At 37.7% G+C, this 22,668-nt stretch overlaps 1 protein-coding gene across 4 annotated transcripts in view; it reads left to right on the forward strand.

Moving 5' to 3' along the window:
- LOC145998684 (facilitated trehalose transporter Tret1-like) overlaps window positions 1–22,668 on the forward strand; it is a 142,469-nt gene that overhangs the window by 50,097 nt on the left and 69,704 nt on the right. The window contains exon 1 of one of the 4 annotated variants that reach the window (XM_083135151.1): window positions 9,124–9,259. The exons of 2 other annotated variants lie outside the window; for them this stretch is intronic. In XM_083135151.1, the coding sequence (XP_082991277.1) occupies window positions 9,255–9,259 (5 nt within the window). In that variant the 5' untranslated portion in view covers window positions 9,124–9,254. Of the gene's footprint in view, window positions 1–9,123; window positions 9,289–22,668 lie in introns of those variants that run through there. One more of the 4 variants, XM_083135153.1, reaches the window with a different exon arrangement.

Consider the following 22,668-nt stretch of genomic DNA (forward strand, 5'->3'; position numbering starts at 1 on the left):
TGCAGATGTTCTCTCTCCGAGGGCCGGATAGGAGGAGCATTGTTGTCTACCGTCGCTTTTCTATATTTTTACATTAACCGCGCCCACGAGGACAAACAATGATTGAATGAAATAACAAAAGAACAATCAGAATGGAACCTAGCATGAGGTTGAAAAGTTGAAATATTATTTCTATCTGTTTTGAAAAATGGGCAAAATTGCCATTTTCGAAAGAAATGTAAAGTTACAATTCGTAATTAAGAATAAGGAGGTGCGTATGGTAGCCACATACGGACAGCAGCGGGGTGAGGTTGAGAAGACTCAATTTTTTTCTTTCCTAGGGTCTATGCAAACTTCAGAATACACCGTTCGAACAAAACTTATGGGTCATTCCATGTCAATTCGCCTAATGAAGAACGGAAATGTCACCCACCAACACAGATTTCAACGAAATACACTTGTAGCTTTGACCAGGTAAAAACCATACATTTTTTTTATCTGTGCCTTATACTTGTCGTACAGTTACACGAGGTCGAAGTTTTCAGAACTTGTTTATACATGTCGCTCCCGGCTCTTCGTTGCCGGAGCGTAGTACATTAATAAAATAGTTATATTTCAGCATGCAACCTTCGTAGCTCCATGATTTTTTTTTTGTAAGTCAAAGTGTGCAGATTCAAATAATAAATGGCCGAAGACTTAAATGTTTATCCCATTGTTGCAACAAATAATTTTACGTAAACAAAACTTGTTTATTACTGAAAAAAACATCAAATTGCATAAGTTAATATTTTTTTTTTCCAAAGGCAGTCCTTTGAACTTGTCTGTATTTGTGTTTCGCTAAACTTCTAAGTATTATGAAGAAAAGTTGTGGGGTTTGTATGACTTATGTATAAAATTTATGCTAATAAGTGAAACACGCTAAAATTAATAAAATGATTTTATTTTAGCATGCAACTTTCGTAGCTCCATTAATTTTTTTTCTGTACTCCAATCAAAGTGTGCAGATTCAAATAAAAAATTCCCGAAGACTTGTGTGTTTTCCCATTGTAGCAAAAATGATTTTAGAAGGCGAAGAATGACAGTTTCGCACCAGTTATGCATTTATTTCAATATCGTCGGAATGGGCACTGCTACTGAAAGAAACAAGTAGAAGAGAAGATGAATTTCTCCCCCATGTTGCAAGTGGAAGAGATTTTTAAAGTTTATTTTTAAGCTATGTACGATCTGTAAAAAGAAAACAAATACATGATGAATAAGTACCTATAGAATCATACCTATTCGTTATGGACAAACAACTTCAATTTCAAGTTACGGCTAATCAACTGGAAGTTTCGACGTTTCCCCACCACAAATAAAGTCTTCAATCTGTCCTCTTTCCCTTAATGTGTTTTTCTACACCATCAGAAGCTTGATATTTCCAAAGGAACTAGTAAAATAATACTCCCATAAGCGTAATGCTAAGTTTTCTGCCCAACCTAAAACCATCCAACGCACAGACATCTATTTCCCCAGCTCGCCGCGGGGAAAGGTTGTACCGGGGTGGGGGGAAGGGGCAGTTCGGGTTCTCGCAACTGGCTGGACTCGGAAACTGTTCCTCATGCCTTTAACGACTTCCACATTTTGCAGGGACGTAGCTAGGTTGTTCAGTTTGGGGGGGCCCAAAACTTAAGATTTTTTTTTTCTATCAAACCATTAAAAACTAACAAACTATTAATATACCATATAGGAAGAGAACATTATATTCTCCTGTAGCCCCCTAAAATTTACGGATATAGACTCCCGAAATCCATGGCCATTATTCGGGAATCTAAATGCACAATGAACGCATTAACTTAATGGCATATAGACAGTCTTTAAAAATCCATGTATTTTCTCTTATGTCAGATTTGAGACACCAAGAACAATGTCATTAGTCCTTACTCCTTAGATTTGTAAATTTGCTCGAAGAAAATTGAGAAGTAGAGAAAACCCTCCTCCGTGGGTTTAGATATAAAAGGGTGTTGAAATTAGGTGTACAAGTATGACAACGGTGCGAAAATGAAATGTTTGTGTAATGAGTTCAAGATAGGCATTCCATGTACATTGTTTATACCAGAATCGAATCCGGCGCCCTTTAGTGCAAGGCGACACCGTTAATCACTATCCCATGGGACATGCCCGAGTCTTTTGCGGTGTCGTACTGTACACATTGGAGAATGATGACGATATATATGAAATTTTATGCACATATCAAATTACTTAAAAGTAATCTTCTTTGTGCGTGCGAAACTGATTATATGATGGCAATAGAAATAACAAAATTCCCGCGCGCTAAAACTATTGCGCTCTCGTTTTTGTAACACCATTAAGCCTTGATTCCATGATATGAAGAAACTAAATATGCTGACCAAGGCAGTAATTTATTTTATTAAAGACATAAACTAAACGTAATGTTTCAACCTTCTAGCAAGGTCTTCTTTAGACTCTGTATCAAGTACAAACGTTACGTTTAGTTTATGTTTTTAATAAAATAAATTACTGCCTTGGTCAGCATATTTAGTTTTTTCATCTTGTTTTTGGTACGACAGGTTCAAGGTTTGATCCCTGGAAGAAACTCCAAAATTTCTGTGATGGCCCAACATCGTGAGGACAATTGGGAAGCTACACACGGGCGATTTGACTCAAACAACACTGGCCAAGTTGCACTGGGAGGTTTTAGCCCACAGTCCTTACAGCCCAGATGTAGCCCCCAGTGATTTCCACTTGTTTGGGCCTCTGGGCGGGACGCGCTTCCAGACAGATGAGGAACTCAAGAACGCTGTCCTGCAGTGGTTACGACACCAACCTACTTCTTTCTACGCCAAATGCATCAAGGAACTTCCACAACGACGGCAACGGTGTCAGGATGTTCAGGGGGAATACTTTGAAAAACTGACATAGTTTGGTGCTTCTATGCATTTGTATGTATATTTCCTGTCTATAAATAAAAGTCTTGGTCAACCTTGAACGACCCTTGTAACTTCGGATTAATTCCATTTGTATGTGTAGTCAACTTTCCCGCCTAAGCAGCAGCCACAGCGTCTGCATTTGCGGGTGGAGGCCAGGGTTGTTAAAGATCCAGGAATTTTAAATAAATTCAATTCCCGTTCAGGAGAAAAAATCAGCAAGCGTAAGTGGGTTCTCTGGACCGTAAGGAACCTTTTCACCTGTAAAGTTTTCAATTCGGTCCAGGAATATTTTTTCCAGATGAATTTAAATTCGGTCCAGGACTCTTACTTCCTGATGAATTTAAATACGGTCAACGAACATTTTTTCTCGACCAGTTTAAATAGGGTCCAAGTTCCGTATTGAAATGAAACAATTCGCAACTTGGTACGAATTTAAATTGTGCGAGAAAAAAAAAGGTTCCGGTCCTGTTACGGAACCCTATAGAACAGGGCCTCCCCGATGGCGCAGTGGTAGCGTCGTTGCCTTGTAATCAAGGAGTCCCGGGTTCGATACCCGGTGGAAGCACATAGTGGTTTGGATCTCACTTTAAACTGTAGGTCCAGTTCCGATTAGCCTTACTCTGCATAAAGTGGACTTAAAACCCCGAATCAACCAACCAACCCTATAGAACAAATTGGAATGTATGCGTTTCTTGATCTTTAACAATCCCACTGTTGTTAATGGTCCAGGAATTGTAAATAAATTCATTTTCTATGCGGGAGAGAAAATCAACTAGTGTAAATGGGTTCTAGGCCTCAATTCGGTCCAGGAACTTTTTTTCCGTATGTTGATTTTAAATACTGTGCAGGAAGATTGTTTGCTGCTGAATTTAAATACGATGCAGGAACCCTTTTTCCGGTTGAATTTTAATACGGTCCAGGAACCTTTTTTTAATGGAACAATGCACTACTTGGACCGAATTTAAATTGTGCGAGAAAAAAGGTTCCGGTCCTGCAACGGAACCCAATAGAACCCATTAGAATTTATGGTTTCCTGAACCTTTGACAACCCTGGTGGAGGCTAAATGAAGAAAAATCACAAAAGGTCGCAATATTTGTCATGAATGTAAAATTTTCAGCAAATGGAGAACAGTTTGCCGGGGCCACGTGAATGTTTCGGGGGGCCAGTGCCCCCCCCCCCCCCCGTGCCTCTCCCTAACGACGTCCCTGACATTTTGCAGTGCTAACGGATTCCTTTGGTTGAAATGACAACGGAGTTATAACAATATTTCTTAAATTCCAGTAAATAGTCTGGTGAAATTTTTGTAGTACAGCAGGGGCGCTTCTGTTGGGAGAAATACTGAATTGACTGATACACTATATAGCCAAAAGGCACCGGACACCCAGTGCTATTCATTCCAAAGACACCAGCCAGGTAACTATTAAGATGTCGGGCCTCCCTTCGCTATTATTACAGCATTTACTCTTCGGAGCAGGCTTTCCACTAAGTCATGATATATTGCTGGTGGATTTCTTTTTGCATTTGTCCTGTAGCCTCGTGAATAGTTCATGGGTGGTTTTCGGTCGTGTGAGTATGGCACGCAACCGACGCTTCAGTTCATCCCAAAGATGTTCAATGGGGTTCCAGTCGGGGCTTTGAGCGGGCCAGCTAAGCGCATCCACTTGATTATGGACTTGGCCATTATCGTGCTGATAAAGAAAAGGACCCATTCCAAACTGTTACCACAGTGTGGGCAGCATACTATTGGCTAAAATGCCCTCATAAACGCCACTGTTCTTGTTGCAATTGACCAAAACTAATGACCCGAACTCAAACCAGGAAATACAGCCCCAGATCATGACACTACCTCCACGTTCACTTGGGTGTCCGGTGACTTTTGGCTATATAGTGTATTAGTGTTAAAAAAATATGATCACGTCGTTCGATACAAAATGCGCTTTTTCTCAGTGGCTAGTAACGAAAGCGTATTTATTCTGTATCAACGAGAAAAGCTTTTTAATTATTGTTTACGCAAAACATATCATTTTTACGATGCAAGTTTTCCCGTTACATGGTTTAAAACATTTATCTTGCAGTTTTTATCAAGTCGTATAAACAGGCAACCCAACATGCAACTGAATAAATTAATTGTATTGAAGAAGATTTCACTTCAATGTGTAAGAGAGATAGTGTTTGAAGTTGACAAAGGATGCTGAGATTTTTCTACGAGATCTTTTATAAATTACTGACATGCATGAAATGGAGTGTGTAGCGTAATTATTATTCTACGTAGTTAGTGAAAGCAAGGTGTATTGGCTAATGAAATATGGTCTCAATGGTTTACTCTGTGTGGAGACTACTGGAAAACATAGAAGAATGTTCCGGTGAGTGCAAAGTGTTGACAGTGGGCATGAGTGAGCGGTCAGCAAGCACGATGCGCTCGATAGCTGTGCTGACCAGCACCATTACTACAGGTTACCGTTTCTGTTTGCGTTAATTAAGTAATGGAGCATCGAAAGATAAATAAGTTCGTGTTATGTTACGCTACCGGTACGAAGTGTCTTCGCGCAGACGCCATAGTTTTAGCACGACATCTTTCGGTTCGTGAGCCCACATGTATTCTCCGGCTGCCGTAAAAACTGGTGTCCATTCACAGAGTAGAACTGTTATTTTGACAAAACCCTGTTTCCCTGCTAACTGCTTCGGGGAGGAGGGATTTTATTGTTGCCGCTTCTTGCCCAAGCATTAGGCCTAATTGGTTGTTTTACCAAGAGTTCCTTCGTAGGTAAACGCGGCAACAGAGGGTCACTGCCATAAAGAAGGTCTCCACGTCGGATCCTAGACCGTCTCGGCTTTAACAGAGTTAACATTGTGTCATAGACGAAAGGGTGCGTGCCAGTAGGATATAAAATGCAATCAGAGCTAAATAATCTTTCACAGATATCCTTTCGTTAATATTCTAGAGATCTATAGGGCTTTAAAATTATTTGGCTAGACTGCACAATCGACCCTTGTGTTTTACCATTTCAACGTAAAGAAAATATATGTTCACTCGTAGTACTTAATTCGAGCTTCGATTTGGCACTGTTAATTCTTCAATTAGATGTTCCTGTTGCGTGAAATAATACAAACTTTCTTACACTACTTACCATAGCTTCTTTCCTGTACCCACATTCATGTTGTAAACACACAAAATTGCCAGGTCGAACCTTGGTTTTTAACGTGCTAATTTCCACTAGGATTCAACTTTCTTTATTTCGTGTTTTCATCCGTATTTATGGTTTTAATTTTTTTTTTAGATATTGAAGTTTCTATTTTTTAATAGCTGTAAATTATTTTCGTTATTTTAAATTGTTTTCCTTCCATTTGTTTGAGAAATACATGTATATAGTTTTTGGTTATTTCATTGTTCAAGGTTGTCTGATCGTTGTGCGACAATGGAGACCCTGACTTCACTTCTCTTCTTCATCGCACAACATGAGGACAACCTTGCGTTGTGACTTTTCTCGAGGAATGCCTACGTTGTTAGGTTTGGTTCTCTTAGCATAAATGCACTGTAAATGTATTATTTATGCTAAGATAACTAAACCCAACAACCCTTATATTTTTTATAAGAAATTAGGCATTTAACTTATATCTTCACGCAAATTAGGCTCCTTATGTTTCATTTTTAATGGAGGTTCCTCAAACTAAAAACTATGTTTTTTTCCACTTCCGATTGTTTCATCACCTTAAATCCGACATTTCTGGAATCCTTGATTCATACCCTTTCCAACGATGAATCATACATATTTGTATTAGGAAGGGTCGATTCGACATCTTTACCAATTATTGGTGTCAAAAAGCAGGCAGTAGTCTCTGCTGAAATCACTACGGGCTCTACGAGACTACGGGTGTGTGTCGGTACTGGTACAGGAAAAGAAAAGTCTCGTCCGATCCCGATTTCGGCAAACGATTTCTCATTTCGGAAACCCTAACCAGTGGCGGCGATTGGGTTCGAAAAATCGGGGAGCAAGGACAGTTTACTTCCTTTTGTGGATAAGGTTTAGCATAGTGCGAGGGCAAAAGTGGCAAAAAGGAAAGGGGGCAACTTCCCTCCATGCCACTCCTCCCGTAATCGCCGCCACTGACCCGAACAGTTGAGAAATTAAAAAATACAGTATTTAAAAATAAAAGGGGTTATTCTAGATGTTTTCTGCGCTACAAGTGTTTAAATTTCTTGAAATTATAAGTTTTTATTCCATAAACGCAAAACAATCATTTGAGGGGGAAATAGTGTGTAGAATTCGATATTCAGACAATTTTTAATATTTTTCTACAGAACATTAATTTAGTCGGGAATTTTTTACCCAAACGTCGGGATTTAAAAAAAATTCTGTCCTGATCTCAAACACAATTGTAGGCATTCAAGGATTTTATGCTGTAAGCGCCTGTCTTGTGTAAACACCAGTTCTTAAATATGCATAAATGTGAACAAATGCAACAGCAATGCTAATCCAATGGATCTGGAACTCTTCTTTGCAAGGACACCTCTTCTTCTCTACTTTTATGAGATACATTTTTATCGGACACAAGAAGAGAATAAAAAAACACAAGTAAGCGCTTGAATTGCCCACATGCGGTAACATTTACACCGAATCGGAAGTTTCTGTACTAAAGTTCCACAGTCGATTGTGCCATTCGATTTCCTTTCGTTTACTCGTGGATAGCTTGAGGGAGCTACGTACACAGAAAAGTGTACAAACACTGGCCTGCACAGGGGGTGGGGAGCTGATGTGGCTATACCTCTTACCGAAATTTTGATTTTCTCAAATTTTTCAAATGAAAGCAGTAAAGAACTCTGGGAAAACCAAAGTGGTAAATGCAAACCCCCCTTTAAATGACCCCCCCCGAATAATCACTTTTGTCTTTGAATAACTTTAACAACGAAGACTAAAAATGGTAATTATCGCAGTGATGTGTTTGTGTCTGTTTATGTATATACAGTAAAACCTCGTTAATCCGGACACTGATAAGCCGGACAGGCAAAAAAAAAAAAAAAACTGTCCCAACAGAATATAGACATGTAGTTCAAACCAACTTCCATAGCAAGAGTTTCGAGTGATGCAGAGCCAGGTCCGTCGGGCACATCATAATATGGGTATCGCGTGTGATATTCTATGTACAGTATTGCTTTACATTTTACTGTACTGTATAGTGTATTTAGGCCTATGCCCTTTAATACACCATAATAAACGTGTTTTGTTACTATAAACGGAGTTTTAATGCACTTTCTACTGTTCTTTTAGGTTATTTCAGTTAATTCGGACTTTCGTTAAACCGGTCAACTTATCCCCCATTAGTTCGGATTAACAAGGTTTTACTGTATATATATATATATATATATATATATATATATATATATATATATATATATATATATATATATATATATATATATATATATATATATATATTATATGAAGGGTGTCCCAAAAGCGCATCAACCTGTACAAATTTAAAATTTAATGGCGGGAACTTATTGACCTGTGCCGAACTCTGGAAGGCTGTCACGTTGAGTACATTACGTGAAACTTTATTTCGGAGTGACATTCCCTATGTATGGAGACTTTTGGGACATCCTGTTGATTGATTGTTTGCTTTGGTGTTTTAAGTCTATGCACAATAAGGCTAATCGGGACTGGACCAACAGCTTAATGTGGGATCCGAACCACTATGTGCCTCCACCAGGAATCGAACCACGGACCCTTTGATTACAAGGCGACAACGCTCCCATCGGAGAGGCCCTACTCTGTATATACATATATGCATGTATAAAGTATTTATGTATGTTAATCAATATTTCATGCACTGATATTTATACATGAACATGAGGAGAAATAGGTGATCTTACGAACAGCCTGATATTACGTGCGATTATGCTCAGTTGTTCCTTGTCAAAGGTATTTTGAACTCAGTGAATACAATAAAACACTGTAATAATTTAAAGCGCCAATAGCATGGACCCAGATGAAGACGTCATGTTTACTCGGGAAATCGCTTTCTTACATCGCAACGTGCCATCTACTACACTACCTCCCAAGGGCGAATCAACGACCGGCTACAAGCAATTGTTGGCTCCCAACTCAACCTTTGAACCGCCTAATCAGCTCCTTCATTTGCTTACGTGTTATATTTGGAAGCGGCAAATTCTTATCATTATTTGTTTATTAGTGTGTTTATTTTGCTCCAGCACGTGTTTGCGTCACAAGTGAGGCTGGTTTTCTCGATGCAGCTGCAAACAGGGAGCCCGGCGTACTATTTGTTCATCTTGTTCATATCACGATGCTCAGATTTTCTCGATGTGAGCAAGCATACAGAGTCGCACAATGAGGTAAGGAAACACTGACCTTTCTAATTCAGGTATGTGTTAAAGGCAGACTCTTCAGTATGTTGATTGTGTATTATTTGTGCAACAAAGATTATACCATATTGTTTTGTTTCATTGTGATATAAGAATAACTAAACCAGTGGCGTAAGAAACTATTTTAGAGTCCCCGTCACTTAAATTTGTGCGAAGGCAATTTAGATGAGTTTGATCTTCACCGAACTGGGGTTTTTGCTTGTTTTACAAGAAAACCTGAGATGAATAAACACGGTGCGAGTTAAGCTTTTTGCTTTTGGGGGAATGCCCCCTCAGTGGCGTATCTGTGATTTTATTTTGGGAGGTAGGATTTTTTTGGCATGCAAATTTATTTGTTTGAGTTTATTTTTAAGTCCACTTTATGTACAGAAAGGCTAGTTGGGACTGCACTACAGTTTAAACTGTGATCCTAGTAAACTGTATATGCCTCCACCGGATATCGAACTCAGGACCGTTAATTCGCACAGTGCTAATAAATAACAAAAATGCAATATATAAATATAAACTTTAGAGGCAAAGCGCTGCAAGAAGTCCATAGTGGTAGAGTTTGCTTAAGTTCAAAACGCCACTGGATTCAATCTTGGAGCTAGTCAACAGATCTATCATGCGCACAAGAGTTAAGAGTGTGAGTTGAAAAATTAGTTGCTCTAAAGCTTTTTTTGCGCATGCGCTAGTACGCAAATACCGTTGGATAGATGAGGCTTTCTCTACAGCGTCAGATTATAGACTCGATTCGGTAAATGCGCATCTAGGAGCAGAAAAGATCCTAAAGTAAAGATGAAAGCCATGTGTGCCCTCGAAAGATTTGAATTGAATGCCTACCTAACCTGGCAATTAATGTAGCTCTAGTAATTGGATCTTTTGGAAACGACTCCGAATGTTTGCCTGAAATAATTTCATCAGCTTCAGATTTGATGGATGTGAGGGGGTGACCTTTTCTGTAATCACTTAAATGTCAACCTCTACAACCTGGAAATTCATCCTTGGAGTCTAACGAACCTGGACTCACGGCCAAAATAATCATTTGTGGAGCTGCGTGTTGTTCTGTATTTTTCCCTTATGAGTGCTGATGGATGGGACGGTCAAAATAGGAATAATTTTAGAAAACAAGTTAAGGAATATGAATTTAGTTCTACTTTTAATTTTAAAGTAGTTATGCATTATAATTATAATTGTCTGGATGCTAAAGATATGTGCGTAAAAATAAGCGGGACGGTATGGATCGAAAATGCCGGCATCTGCGCCATGTCTTGCCGTCTGCAGTCACGCGCTATCTCGGCCCAGAGCCAAACTGAACGTACTTCTGCACCTTATAGTACCGATGTGGTAAATGGAAAAACAAATACTACATAGGAAAATATGTCTAATCCAAAATAAAGGTGATAAGTATTATTGTAGAAACTACAGAAGCATTGCACTACTCAATGTTACAAAATCATCTCAAGCATCATACGGGAAAAACTGAAAATATATATTGCAAACATCCTTGATGAATATCAATGTGGTTCATGTCCTAGTAGAAGCACAACTGATCAAATATTTGTCATTAGGCAAATAATGTATTTTTTTTACATATGACACAGACTTCAAACAAGTTTTTATCAGGTACTCAGTCAGTTCGGTATTCATCAGATTAGACAAATTAACCATGTGTGATACAAGAATTAGGGTGAATATGGGGAACAAGGTAAGTGAACTGTTTGAATTGAATATTGGATTAAAACAAGATGATTACTTATCCACCATATTGTTTGATTTAGCACCACATAAGGCAATACTTACAATGCAGAGAGGAAAATTAGTTGAATAATTTAGCCAGAACTTTGTATATGCTGACGATATTACAATCGTTTGCAAGAAAGTCAGCCACACCTGTATAAGCCTATAGAGATATGAAGAAAGAAGCGTTAAAGATTGTACAAGCTACAAATGAAAAGAGAACAAAATACTCGTATATGAAAATGTCAACATTAGAAGACAGAGAAAACCCCAAAGAACTACAGAAGTTGTTCCTTAATAAAAATAGTTGAATGGGTCGAAAGAGTTGAACCAAATAATATAAGCATTACTTTTTCACATTTTAATAATAAAAATGGGGAAACAAACAAACTAACTTAAATTATCGTTAAATTAAATTTCTGGCATTGGAATCCGAAGAAAATTACGTACCAGACTTAGATATGTATAGGAAAAAATCAACAGAACAATTAGCTTAGTAATGAATGCTGAATCTAAGAAGAGCTCTTCAATTCAACTATTATTTTTCAATCTTCCCTTATGTGTCAAACGTTCGCATACAAATGAATATATATGTATAGGATCTGCATGTACTTGTACTGCACCAGGCGGATGGAATACCGTTGAACGCTCAAAAGAGTAGACTTTAGCGATCGCCACAGATGCGTATTAATTTGAGAATCACTTAGCGATACAAACACGATTCATTTCGGTCTCCGCGCAATGTTTACAAAACTGATTTTCATTGTTTCCATACAAGTAAAAGCAGAATTGTCTTTTTGCATATTGCCCATCTCCTCTTTTTCTTCACAAATGAGTATATATGTACGCGTACTTTGTCTCGGTGCTCCACGTAGTCTACGGGCTGTAAAATTTTCTTAAGTCAGTAACGTCCCACAAAATTGAGGACTGGTTTGTACTGGTGGGTGATATAGAGTTTTCTTAGCTCGAAGTGCTCCGCTTTTTTCTGCTTTTCCTTAACTGACACTCTGTCCTCTTCTTGATTCTTGTATGAAGAAGAAATGCCATTATTGTAACCGCCATGAATCCTCCTCAGGGACGATTGCATGAAAGCCCCACTGCTGTCTTTGCTTCTGTGCTTTCATGTCTCTACTTCTCTACAGATCCGCATCTTTCAATTCTTTCTCAGTTCTCTTCCCTGCCTTCAGGACTGATCTTTGCCGTTTGGTGTCCTGCGCTCTCATTCGAGAAAGAGATCGAATTGTGAAGTAGCAGCCTCCTTACCACTACCGAAGCACCTGCATAGGCTACCCAAAATGCTACTTGCAGCTCTGTTCGTATGACCATCTCTTGGAACTCCTGATTTAGTTCCCATATAAAACTAGCCTTGACAGTCCTCAGAGGTCGTTAATATTCTTTCTCAACTGAACGATATCAACTGCATCCGGATATTTCCACAATGGATCCATGAATGAAACTTTCACTTTTGCCACCCTTCCATCGAAATTCTTGTACGGTGTCTTCTCGATAGCTTCGCAGTTCGCCAAGAATGTCTCTTCAGTGTCCACACCAAGCTACTGCTTGTTCAGTTTCGTTTCACAGTCTCTCCTTTGGTTTCCCAGACATCCCTTTAAAGGGATGAGGCACAATTTCGCACCAGTTGTGCATTTATTTCAATATCGTCCGAATGGGCAATGCTACTTAGGAAAAAAGCTGGTGTTCAATAGACTATGAAGTTCTCCACATGTTGCAAGTGAAAGTGTTTTTTCAAGTTGATTACACTGATAAACAATGAAATACTCCTTTAAAAAAAACTAAGTGATCTTTACGTATTCAGATGTGCTGATAACGAAGATCGCATTCGTTTTCCTGTATCACCTAAAGTTTTTGCAGAACAACCACATTTTATAGTTTTATGGTTTCAGGTCTCCGCACCCTGCTCCGCATACGGCTTAACGCTTGGTTCCTAGCAAATGGATAAGAACCTTTTACCCACCTTGTGTGTTTATGACTGGCACTTAATATTTCGTGGATGAAACATCTGGCAGTAGAGTAATTTCCTGTTTCTCTGTTAAAATTTGTTCTTTTGTGGGTTAGTCGAATCTTAACTTCCTTTCCGATAACTTCGCGAGTAGCCTTCGCGAGTAGACGTATTTTATGTTTGTGTATGTTCGTGAAATTGTGTATGTAATATTGTGTATAGTGAAGTGAAGTGTAAGTTGTATTTTTAACAAACCGATTAGAGCATTCATAATTGTTTTTTTAAAGAAATATATTATAACTCAATTAATGAGTTCGCCATGTCACGCAAATGTGTGAATAACCCGAACTTGTTTTGTTCTGTTTGCGGGGAATTTACTCCGAAGTCACAGAGAAATACTATCACTCCTATAGTGAAAAAAGCATATGAGTTGTATTTTGGAAGTAAAGTAGACGAGGGAAAAATCTGGGCACCAGGTAAAATTTGTTGTAATTGCTCGCGAACTTTACGTGGTTGGCTTAATGGCACTCACAAATCAATGCCCTTCGGAAACCCTGTAATATGGACAGAACAGAAAGATCATACTACGGATTGTTACTTCTGTTTAACAAACATAGTGGGATATAGTTCTAAATCAAAACATTCTATATTTTATCCTGATGTTCCTTCAGCCAAGAAACCTACGAGGCATGATTTTATACCAATTCCTAAGCCTCCTAAAGAATGGACAGTGGATGAAACAGAACCAATCAGTGCTTCTCCAGATGACGAACCTGGACCCTCATATTCAAACACCGATCCAAATTTTCTTGATCCAAATATACCTCACTTTATTTCCCAATCCGAACTAAATTATCTAGTCGGAGACCTCAACCTTTCTGAAGTTCAAGCGGAATTATTAAGTTCTCGTCTCAGAGGGTGGAATTTATTACAAGATGGTGTTAAGGTGTCATATCGGAAACGCCAACAATCACTGACACATTTTTTTTCTGTTAGTAATGAGTTAACTTACTGCAATGATGTAGAAGGCCTTCTTCAAGAACTTGGAAGGAGTCACAACCCAAACGAGTGGAGACTATTTTTAGATTCATCTAAGAATAGTTTAAAAGTAGTATTGTTGCATAATGGGAATATATACCCATCAGTACCCCTTGTCTATTATTCCACGATGAAGGAAACGTATGAAAATATGGATACAATAGTAAAAGTGATAAATTATGAAAGATATGGTTGGCAGATATGCGGAGACCTCAAAATGATTGGTATACTGTTAGGCATGCAGTCTGGGTTTACAAACGTTTGTTGGCTATCTTTGCGAATGAGTTAGGGCTGATGCATATAAAGTTAGGGCTGATGAAAAATTTTGTTAAGGCTTTGGATAAACACGGTGAGGGTTTTGGGTACTTGAGAAAATCATTTCCTAAACTCAGTGATAGTAAGTTAAAAGAAGGCATATTTATTGGGCCGCAAATCCGTGAGATCATTCATGATGAAAGCTTTGTGGAATTGCTAACAGAAAGAGAGAAATGCGCATGGTTAGCTTTCAGACAAGTATGCTGTAATTTTCTTGGAAATGTGAAAGCTGACAACTACAAGGAACTTGTTAAGAACTTGAAGTGTTATCAGCGCATGCGGTGCAATATGTCCTTGAAAATTCACTTTTTACATTCGCATTTGGACTTTTTCCCCCCTAACTTGGACGCGGTTAGTGACGAATGCGGCGAGAGATTTCACCAGAATATTTCTGTCATGGAGAAACGATATGCAGGAAAATCGGTATAGAACATGTTAGCAGACTACTGTTGGAACCTCAAGGAAGAGGTTTCTGGTGGCAGTTACAAACGGCAGAGTTCAAGAAAGAAATTTTGAAAATGTGAGTAAAAATGTTTTTTTTTTCCTTTTTTTGCATGAAATTTCTTCATTGAACAGTCAAAATCTGTCCTATATATATTTTTTAAATTTTTTTATACTTCATAGTTATTCACTTCAATATTTAAATCTTATTTCATGAGCAAACAAACACAAATAATTTCAAATTTCGATGTATTATTACAAAGGGAATTAAATTTTTATTAAAAACAAAAAATGAAAATCCAGGGAAAACGATAGGTGATACAGCATTTCTACTTTCAGATTTGGATTCAGCGGGGTCGAATTATAAATAATCGCCTATTTTTGTTCAAAGGAGCAAAAAAAAGTTTGATTTTGTTCATCAGTGTTATGAAGCTAGATACGATGTTTGAAAAATATGATGAATAAGAATTTTTAGAGACCCATCTATTCTTTATGGGGAATCAACTTCAAGTTAAAGTTATGGCTAATGCAATGGAAGTTTTGACTTTTCCGCCTGTCTATTACTACTTCGGTCTGTCCTTTTTCCGTTGATATATTTTTCTATGCCATCGGAAGTTTGATATTCCCAAATCAACAAATAAAATAATACTTCCATAAGAGCAATGTCTTTCTCTTTTTCTCCTACGGCCATCCTGGCAGTGTTGCCAAACCTGATGCACATAAAAGAGCTAAATTTCACCGTAAACGGAGTAAAAACTTTCAAGGATCTAGATTTACGAAACTCTATAAACTGCCTCCTGGGGTAATTTTAGGTGTCAAATGAGTGGGGGTGTGGGTGAGGGTTCGCTGTTATTACCGTTAGCTTTAAAGTGATGGCAATTTATTCTTAGTTTTCACCGTCTAGATCCGGTGAGATCACCCATCGCAATAATCCACTGATGGTCGTGTGAAATCGAAAATAAAGTATTCCCGAATAGCAAACCATATTACGTCTTCTTCACGTCAGCCAAGGCGCTATAAAGAAAAGTAGCTGGGAATGTAAGAGGGGTGGGGTGACTCAACCAATATAACAATATCACGTCACGTGCAAAACGAATACTTATGACCGAAGTTGTCTATGTAAGCCAGAGTCAGTGATGGCATCATAGTGGGGCAGGGGCGGGTGCCATAGTTCTCAGCCAAACGACTGCACGAAAGAACCAGATCTGGCTCCAAACGAGCAAAGCTGGCAACTGTGATCGGCAGCTGCCGAAGAAATTGTCACTCTCCCCCTTAAGCTTTTTCTGTTTTCTCGTCACCGCGGTTAGAGGTATTCAAAGACGATTGATCATGGTCGCCTTCCAGGGAGGTGCGAAGGGGTGCTTGCGCACCCCATACCTTTCTTACGCTTCCCTTTCTCAAACCCTTAGTTCAACCGAAAACATTAACTCTTCAATGTCATGTTACGTCGTCATGTTGAACGTCGAATTCTAGCCATTGAAGTGAGGTCGATGTTATTATATACAACAGGCAAGTTGGCAAATGCCTCTCTGGAAAATGGATAACAACCTCAAAATATATATTTCACACAATGATTTCATTTCAGTGACAGTAGTTTACATTAATTATTCTAAGGTCGTTGCAGGAATGTGATAACCTCACACCTTTTTTTGAGATCGCAACATTATTAGGGGGGGAATATGTGACTGATTTTCCCCCACCCCAGAAAAATACCTTGTTTGTCTCTCCCTGAAAAAAATCCTCCTGACTTCCATGTATGTTATTGGTCTCCCTTGAACAAGCTGTTCTTTTCAAATTTCCAAACATGTCGTTTTTGTGCTAAAATCAAGTAAAATTGAAGCAAGTCACAAGTTTTCTTCAATTTCATTGGCATATTATCATAGATGCCTACTAATAGTTGATTTGTATTTGATGTAGTGATTTGCGTGTTTCATGTTTTCTTTATTTCCAAAATCGCAACCCCTTTAGCACCCCTAGATGATGTTGCAGGTAATGTTGATCGTACTATTGAGCGTTGTATAACCTCAGCGTGTGAGGGGACTGGTGGGAAATTTCTCGCTATTAATAAAGGTGGCAACATGTCTCGTCTGGTCAAAGGTGGTTTGTATGTACCCAGAATCTTTGCCTTTGCTTCAAAGTATGATTTATTCTCCTCTGCCATGCGCGTCTGTGTTTGCTCTTCTGTTTTTGTTTATGGGCAATCATGGGATGTCGCTATATGACTACCTTCAGTGTATGAATCACTGAGTTTTTCTTTGACACAAATTGGTTTGCATCTGCAGTTCTTACGTTGGTGTGCGAATCGGAAACACGTTTGACATTGAAGAACTGATCTCGTTCACGGATCTTCATAGATGACACTATTGACTGTAATTTTCTGTGGTAGGACATTAGCCTGAAAAGTGAGGCAGATAAGTTTAATGTGTCTCAAATCAAAAATATCCTTATTATTCCAGATTCTCTTTTGCATTCGTCTCGCGCTGATAACTTGAATCACAGATTGAACACCATACATGATATCTGAATAGCTACTGATTTCTGAATCAGTTCCGAATATGAGGCCGTCACGCTGCACTAAAGATTGAGGAATTCTATCACGAAGCTGTAGATATTTAAGATACATTTCCTTTTAGTGAATGCATTTTTATCTACTGCACTTGGAAAAGTCATCCGTACTTAATTTTTTCCACATTGTTCAATCAAATCAACTCCTATTCCCGCTTTACGAAATTTGTTTTCAAGATTGCCCCCGGATAACTTTCCTATGTTTCTTCCAATCCCTTCTAATAGAAGAAAATGTCTAGGCAATTAATTTTTCCTGTAATTGCTTGCCAATGCCAACAATGCATATGTAATTGTTTGGACCAATTGTTGTTGGGAAAACAAGAGCTTCGAAAGACAGACATTTCTACCTGTGGGCAATCCCATTTGAAGAAGTACTTTTCAACCTCACATATTTTGAAAATGAGGATCCTACTTGGCTCACTTGAGATAGGAAAATACGCAAAGTTGCAGATCCACATCTTTTGTATTTCCGATATTACAGGGGCGCAAAATGTGCTATTTTTAACATTTTTTCCAACACCTTTTTAACTTTAAATTGCAATATTTCGGCAATCAGGATACCTATAGACGTGATTCAGACGGCGTTGAAAAGGTCTTGAAGGGCTATTTCATGCGAGATATTACATGCCTATGTCAGGGTTAAAAAACAATTCAAGGTGATGTAAAGAAAATTGTGGTAGCCATTTTCTCAAAAACGGGTCATTTAGTTTATTTTAAAAATATATATGTCATTCTACTCAATAATTATATAAAATTGGAAAATGGGACGCCAATGGGATCCGAAATTATGTTAGAGTTAGGTCAAGTTAGGGAAGCTAGGTAATGCATGGTAACAGCTTTTGTTAGACAATTCCTATAATTCGAAAGTAAAAGTGTAACGAAAATGAAATACAATATAAACACAATAGTTTTTAATTAACTTACGTGAAGGTGCTGTTTACGTTCCCAGTTATTAGAAATACAGGGTAATTCAAAACTCTCGTCCATAGTTTTCGGGATCGCTAAGATTAATAGTGACACTCCCAATGCTCTTCAACTCTAATTTCATCACCTGTTGGGATGGTGGGGGGGGGGGGTGAGAGGGGGTGACAATTAAAATGTCAAAAATGACTAATATTAGTGTCGAATCCATAGTTTTCGCAGTTGCTAAGCTAATTGGTGACATTCACGATGACCAAACTTGGTACGCATATGACTTAGAATCTTGATATAAATACTGTGGGGACATGTAAAAATAATCGAAAACTACCGATATTAATGTGGAATTCATAGTTTCCGGGGTCGCTAAGATAAATAGTGACACTTTTTATATTTTCATATTTTCTGGTCGATTAAGCTAATTCATAGGTGTAGCAAATTGGCTAATCATGCTACGAATTCTAAATCCTCGTACTATGATGATTAACATTCTTGAATGTCTGGCTTGGGAATATTCTACTCTCAGGGTCATGTGACTCTGTTGATATATATATTAGTATGCTTCTTCCTTCTCCTCTCCTCTACACTTGCAGATTTTATGACCTCATGAATTTTCTGACCATTCCAACTTCCGGTTTTACCTACTTCAGGTTATGCCAGTATTGCCAAGATTGGTCTGTATGGTCTCTTTTTCTATATATATAATAACCAATGCCCAAAATATTTTACTATTTTTGATATACTTAAGCATAGACTAGTTTCTGTAGCAATATATATATATATATATATATATATATATATATATATATATATATATTAGTATGCTTCTTCCTTCTCCTCTCCTCTACACTTGCAGATTTTATGACCTCATGAATTTTCTGACCATTCCAACTTCCGGTTTTACCTACTTCAGGTTATGCCAGTATTGCCAAGATTGGTCTGTATGGTCTCTTTTTCTATATATATAATAACCAATGCCCAAAATATTTTACTATTTTTGATATACTTAAGCATAGACTAAGATTCCCAAATAGTTACTTCGTGATAATACAAATCTATTTTGTCTGTTTCGTCAGGACCACACTAATCTTAAACATGTATATAATGACTATGTAGGAGAAGATTTAAACTACAGTCAATTTTCAAAATTCTGCTCTTCTTGTTGGAACAAAGATGATTTTGGATTTGCTACAATTGATATGACTCAAAAACGAAACAATGGAAAATATAGAAACAAAATTAACAATTTTATAAATGTTGAGTCATTATAAGATACGTTGTGACGTTATAAATAACCCCTAAACAAAAAAGACAAAACATAAAATTGAAGACAATTTGAATTTATGTGGTGACTATCTGGCGAAAAGATTTAAAGGCTGGAAATCTGAAAATAGAGGATACTATGAACAACACAAGCGTCAGGATCAACAAATTATTGATGCTATCAGTGGTCTTGGTAGAGAAATTAAGGGTGTTACAGAACAAAATAAGAATGTTATGAATAAGCTAGTGACTCTTGCTGCTAGAAATTATGCAGATTTTCCTCCTACACCACTATCCAGTATCCATACTCCTCTAGTACTCTAACAACCACCTACTAAGGGCATAGGAGAATCAGAAAAAAATGAGTTAAGTCCCTTGGCAAGAGATTACCTGAGTACTGGGAAATTTGACAAAGATGAAGTGTTTGGATTGTATCGAACCATGGAGCCTAACGGGGGAGTAGTCTGGAAAATTGGAAAATCTGGAGTTACATTTCAAGGGGATGATGTGAAAGTCAATTTGGGTGAGGCAAATAGCTGGTCTAGATATCCTGGCACTGTGGGACTGTGGGAACTCATCACTAAGAAACACCCCAAAGATTATACAGATGAAGATTACCAGAGTTACTCAGAAATTTTGATACTGTCTGATGCTCTGCACCAAAACAATGATGCTAGTCAGAACAGAGTTAAATCTAGCAGTGGGAATAAATACAAGAATCTGATTAAACCTATATGGAACCAACTCAAAACTGGTAGTGGCATGAAACACTACAATACTCTACCCAAAGAGTTTGTGTGGGTGCATGATGTGAGAAAACTCATAGATAGATTGTTGGTCATAGCAGAAGAAAATGCTGGCAACAATAACTTCCATAATGAAAAAATAGGTATTGTAGATATGATTAGTGCTAAACGAGCCAATTTTATTGTAAATGACAGTAAAGGCATAGGATACTTAATTAAAATTATTAATTCTGGAAGGGTCAGGGTTTAGTTAATGACATTATTAACAAACTTCCTTTCGAAATGCACTTACCTGGTTATCAATACTGTGGTCCAGGGACTAAACTAGAACAACGACTGGAGAAAGGAGACAGAGGAATTAATCCTTTGGATACAGCTTGTAAAGACCATGACATTGCCTACAATACTCATACTAATCTTAGTGCTCGTCATGAGGCTGATCAAAAATTGGAGCAAGCAGCATTTGGAAGACTAATCAGCAAAGATGTTTCATTAGGTGAAAAAATAACAGCATTAGGTACAACCATTGTCATGAATACAAACCAAAAATTAGGGTGGAGACTATAATATATATATCATTATGAAACCTAAAGGTATTGTATACCAAGTATCTTATTCAGATCTGAAACCTCTAGGATCCTTAGACAGTCTCCTTAGCAAAAAACAACAGGAGAAGAAAAAAATCTTGTTTGAGTAAGGGTGTTGGAATGAAATTAACTCTTAGTATACCTAAGTTGAAAAGATTGCAGAGTTCCAGAAAAAAGAAACACACTCGTGGTTTCATATTCGGTATTCCAGCTATTTTAGCAGCTCTAGGTGCTGTAGGGAGTCTAGCAGGGGGTAGTGCTACTATAGCAAAAACAGTTATTGACGCAAAGAAGAACAAAGCTGAACTAGAAGAGCAAAAACGTCATAATCTGGCAATGAAGAAGAAAGGCAAGGGTATTAATGCTTTGAGAAAATATTAAAAAAATAGAAACACTCTCCAACTTTGATATAGAAAATTTAATTGAGTTACTGGGAATCAAACACTTCAGAGGTGTTTTCATGTCAGATACTCTACCTATTAAGGAACCCTATAAAGAGAGTGTGGAGTAGTCAATTTTTCGATAGTTTCAAAAATAAAGGCGCCCACTTGATCTGTTATTACAAACAAGCTAACATTGCTTTTATTTTTTATTCATTTGGTGGTATTCCACCATCAGGTTTAGTTAGTTATCTCAATGCTCCTAATCTCTATTAAAGTGACGAGCGTATCCAAGGTTTTGAAGATGTAAATTGTGGCCACCTATGTGTTTCAATGCTGGCCATCTTATCGGGAATAAATAAACCACGAATTGAAGATTTCGAGAAAGCATTGTGCCATCTAAAGCATCATGGGAGTGTTTCATCTTACCAGTGAGACTTCAGTATTGAAACTCAGCTTACACAATGATATTATCTATCCTAAAACTATAGCTCTACGTGCTTTCTACAGTATGTATCTTATTCCCAATATCACAGAACACAATAATAGGCAGTGGCGGCTCGTGGTGAACCAAAGTGGAGGGGCGACAGTTCACAAATTTGCTCTGCTTGTAATGTGAGTTTAATTGATTAATTTCGTATATAACAGCCAACATGATAAGAAATTGATATATTCGTCTTTACCGAATGTAATGTTTTGCACGTTTGCACATATTATGATAAATTAATAATTATTTAACAGTAATGCGAAGATTACGAAAGATGGAAGAAGAAGAAATAGAATTCTAACAGATTTAGTTGTAGCATTTTTTAACTTAACAGAGGGTAAAATTCAGAAGAAGGGATATTAGTTTTTACACAGCTTGATAAGCACAATGACGAATATTTACGTGCATTGAACGTGAAAATTACTAGTAAAAATGTTACACAAAAAACATTTCCTGTCCAACATGACTAATTGATATGTGAAATAGGGCAGCAAAATAAATATCTCACTGGAAATGTGATAGCTGCGTTACCAGAAGCTCAAGCTCTACAGTAAAAACTTCAAACTTACCAGAATCTTCTTCAGACTTCTGGTAGAAAAACTTCGCACCAACAAGTTCTCCACATAGCTCATCGCAACAAACGCACAACTACAGCACACTACCGAAAAAGCTTCACTTTTCCATGGAAAACTAAAAAAAAAATACAAGCAAAGAGAATCGAGTATTCTCTTTGCAACAAGTGTCAATGCTATCGTCTTCCCATGCAGTCATTTTATTGCCTCGGGGTTGCCAGACAATTTCGTCAAATTTTCAGAAATTCGTAGTACACAGGTTCCTGTAACAGCTCTTGGTGAGTCTAGATGACTAGTTTCTAATTTATTTAACAGTCGGCTTGAAAAGAAATTGTGAAACTTTGTTACACTATCAGGGTTTTTTCAAAACGTAATTAAATCTAATTTT

This window comes from Lepisma saccharinum, chromosome 14 (assembly GCF_977018435.1).
Source record: "Lepisma saccharinum chromosome 14, izLepSacc3.1, whole genome shotgun sequence".
Taxonomy (NCBI): Eukaryota; Metazoa; Arthropoda; class Insecta; order Zygentoma; family Lepismatidae; genus Lepisma; species Lepisma saccharinum.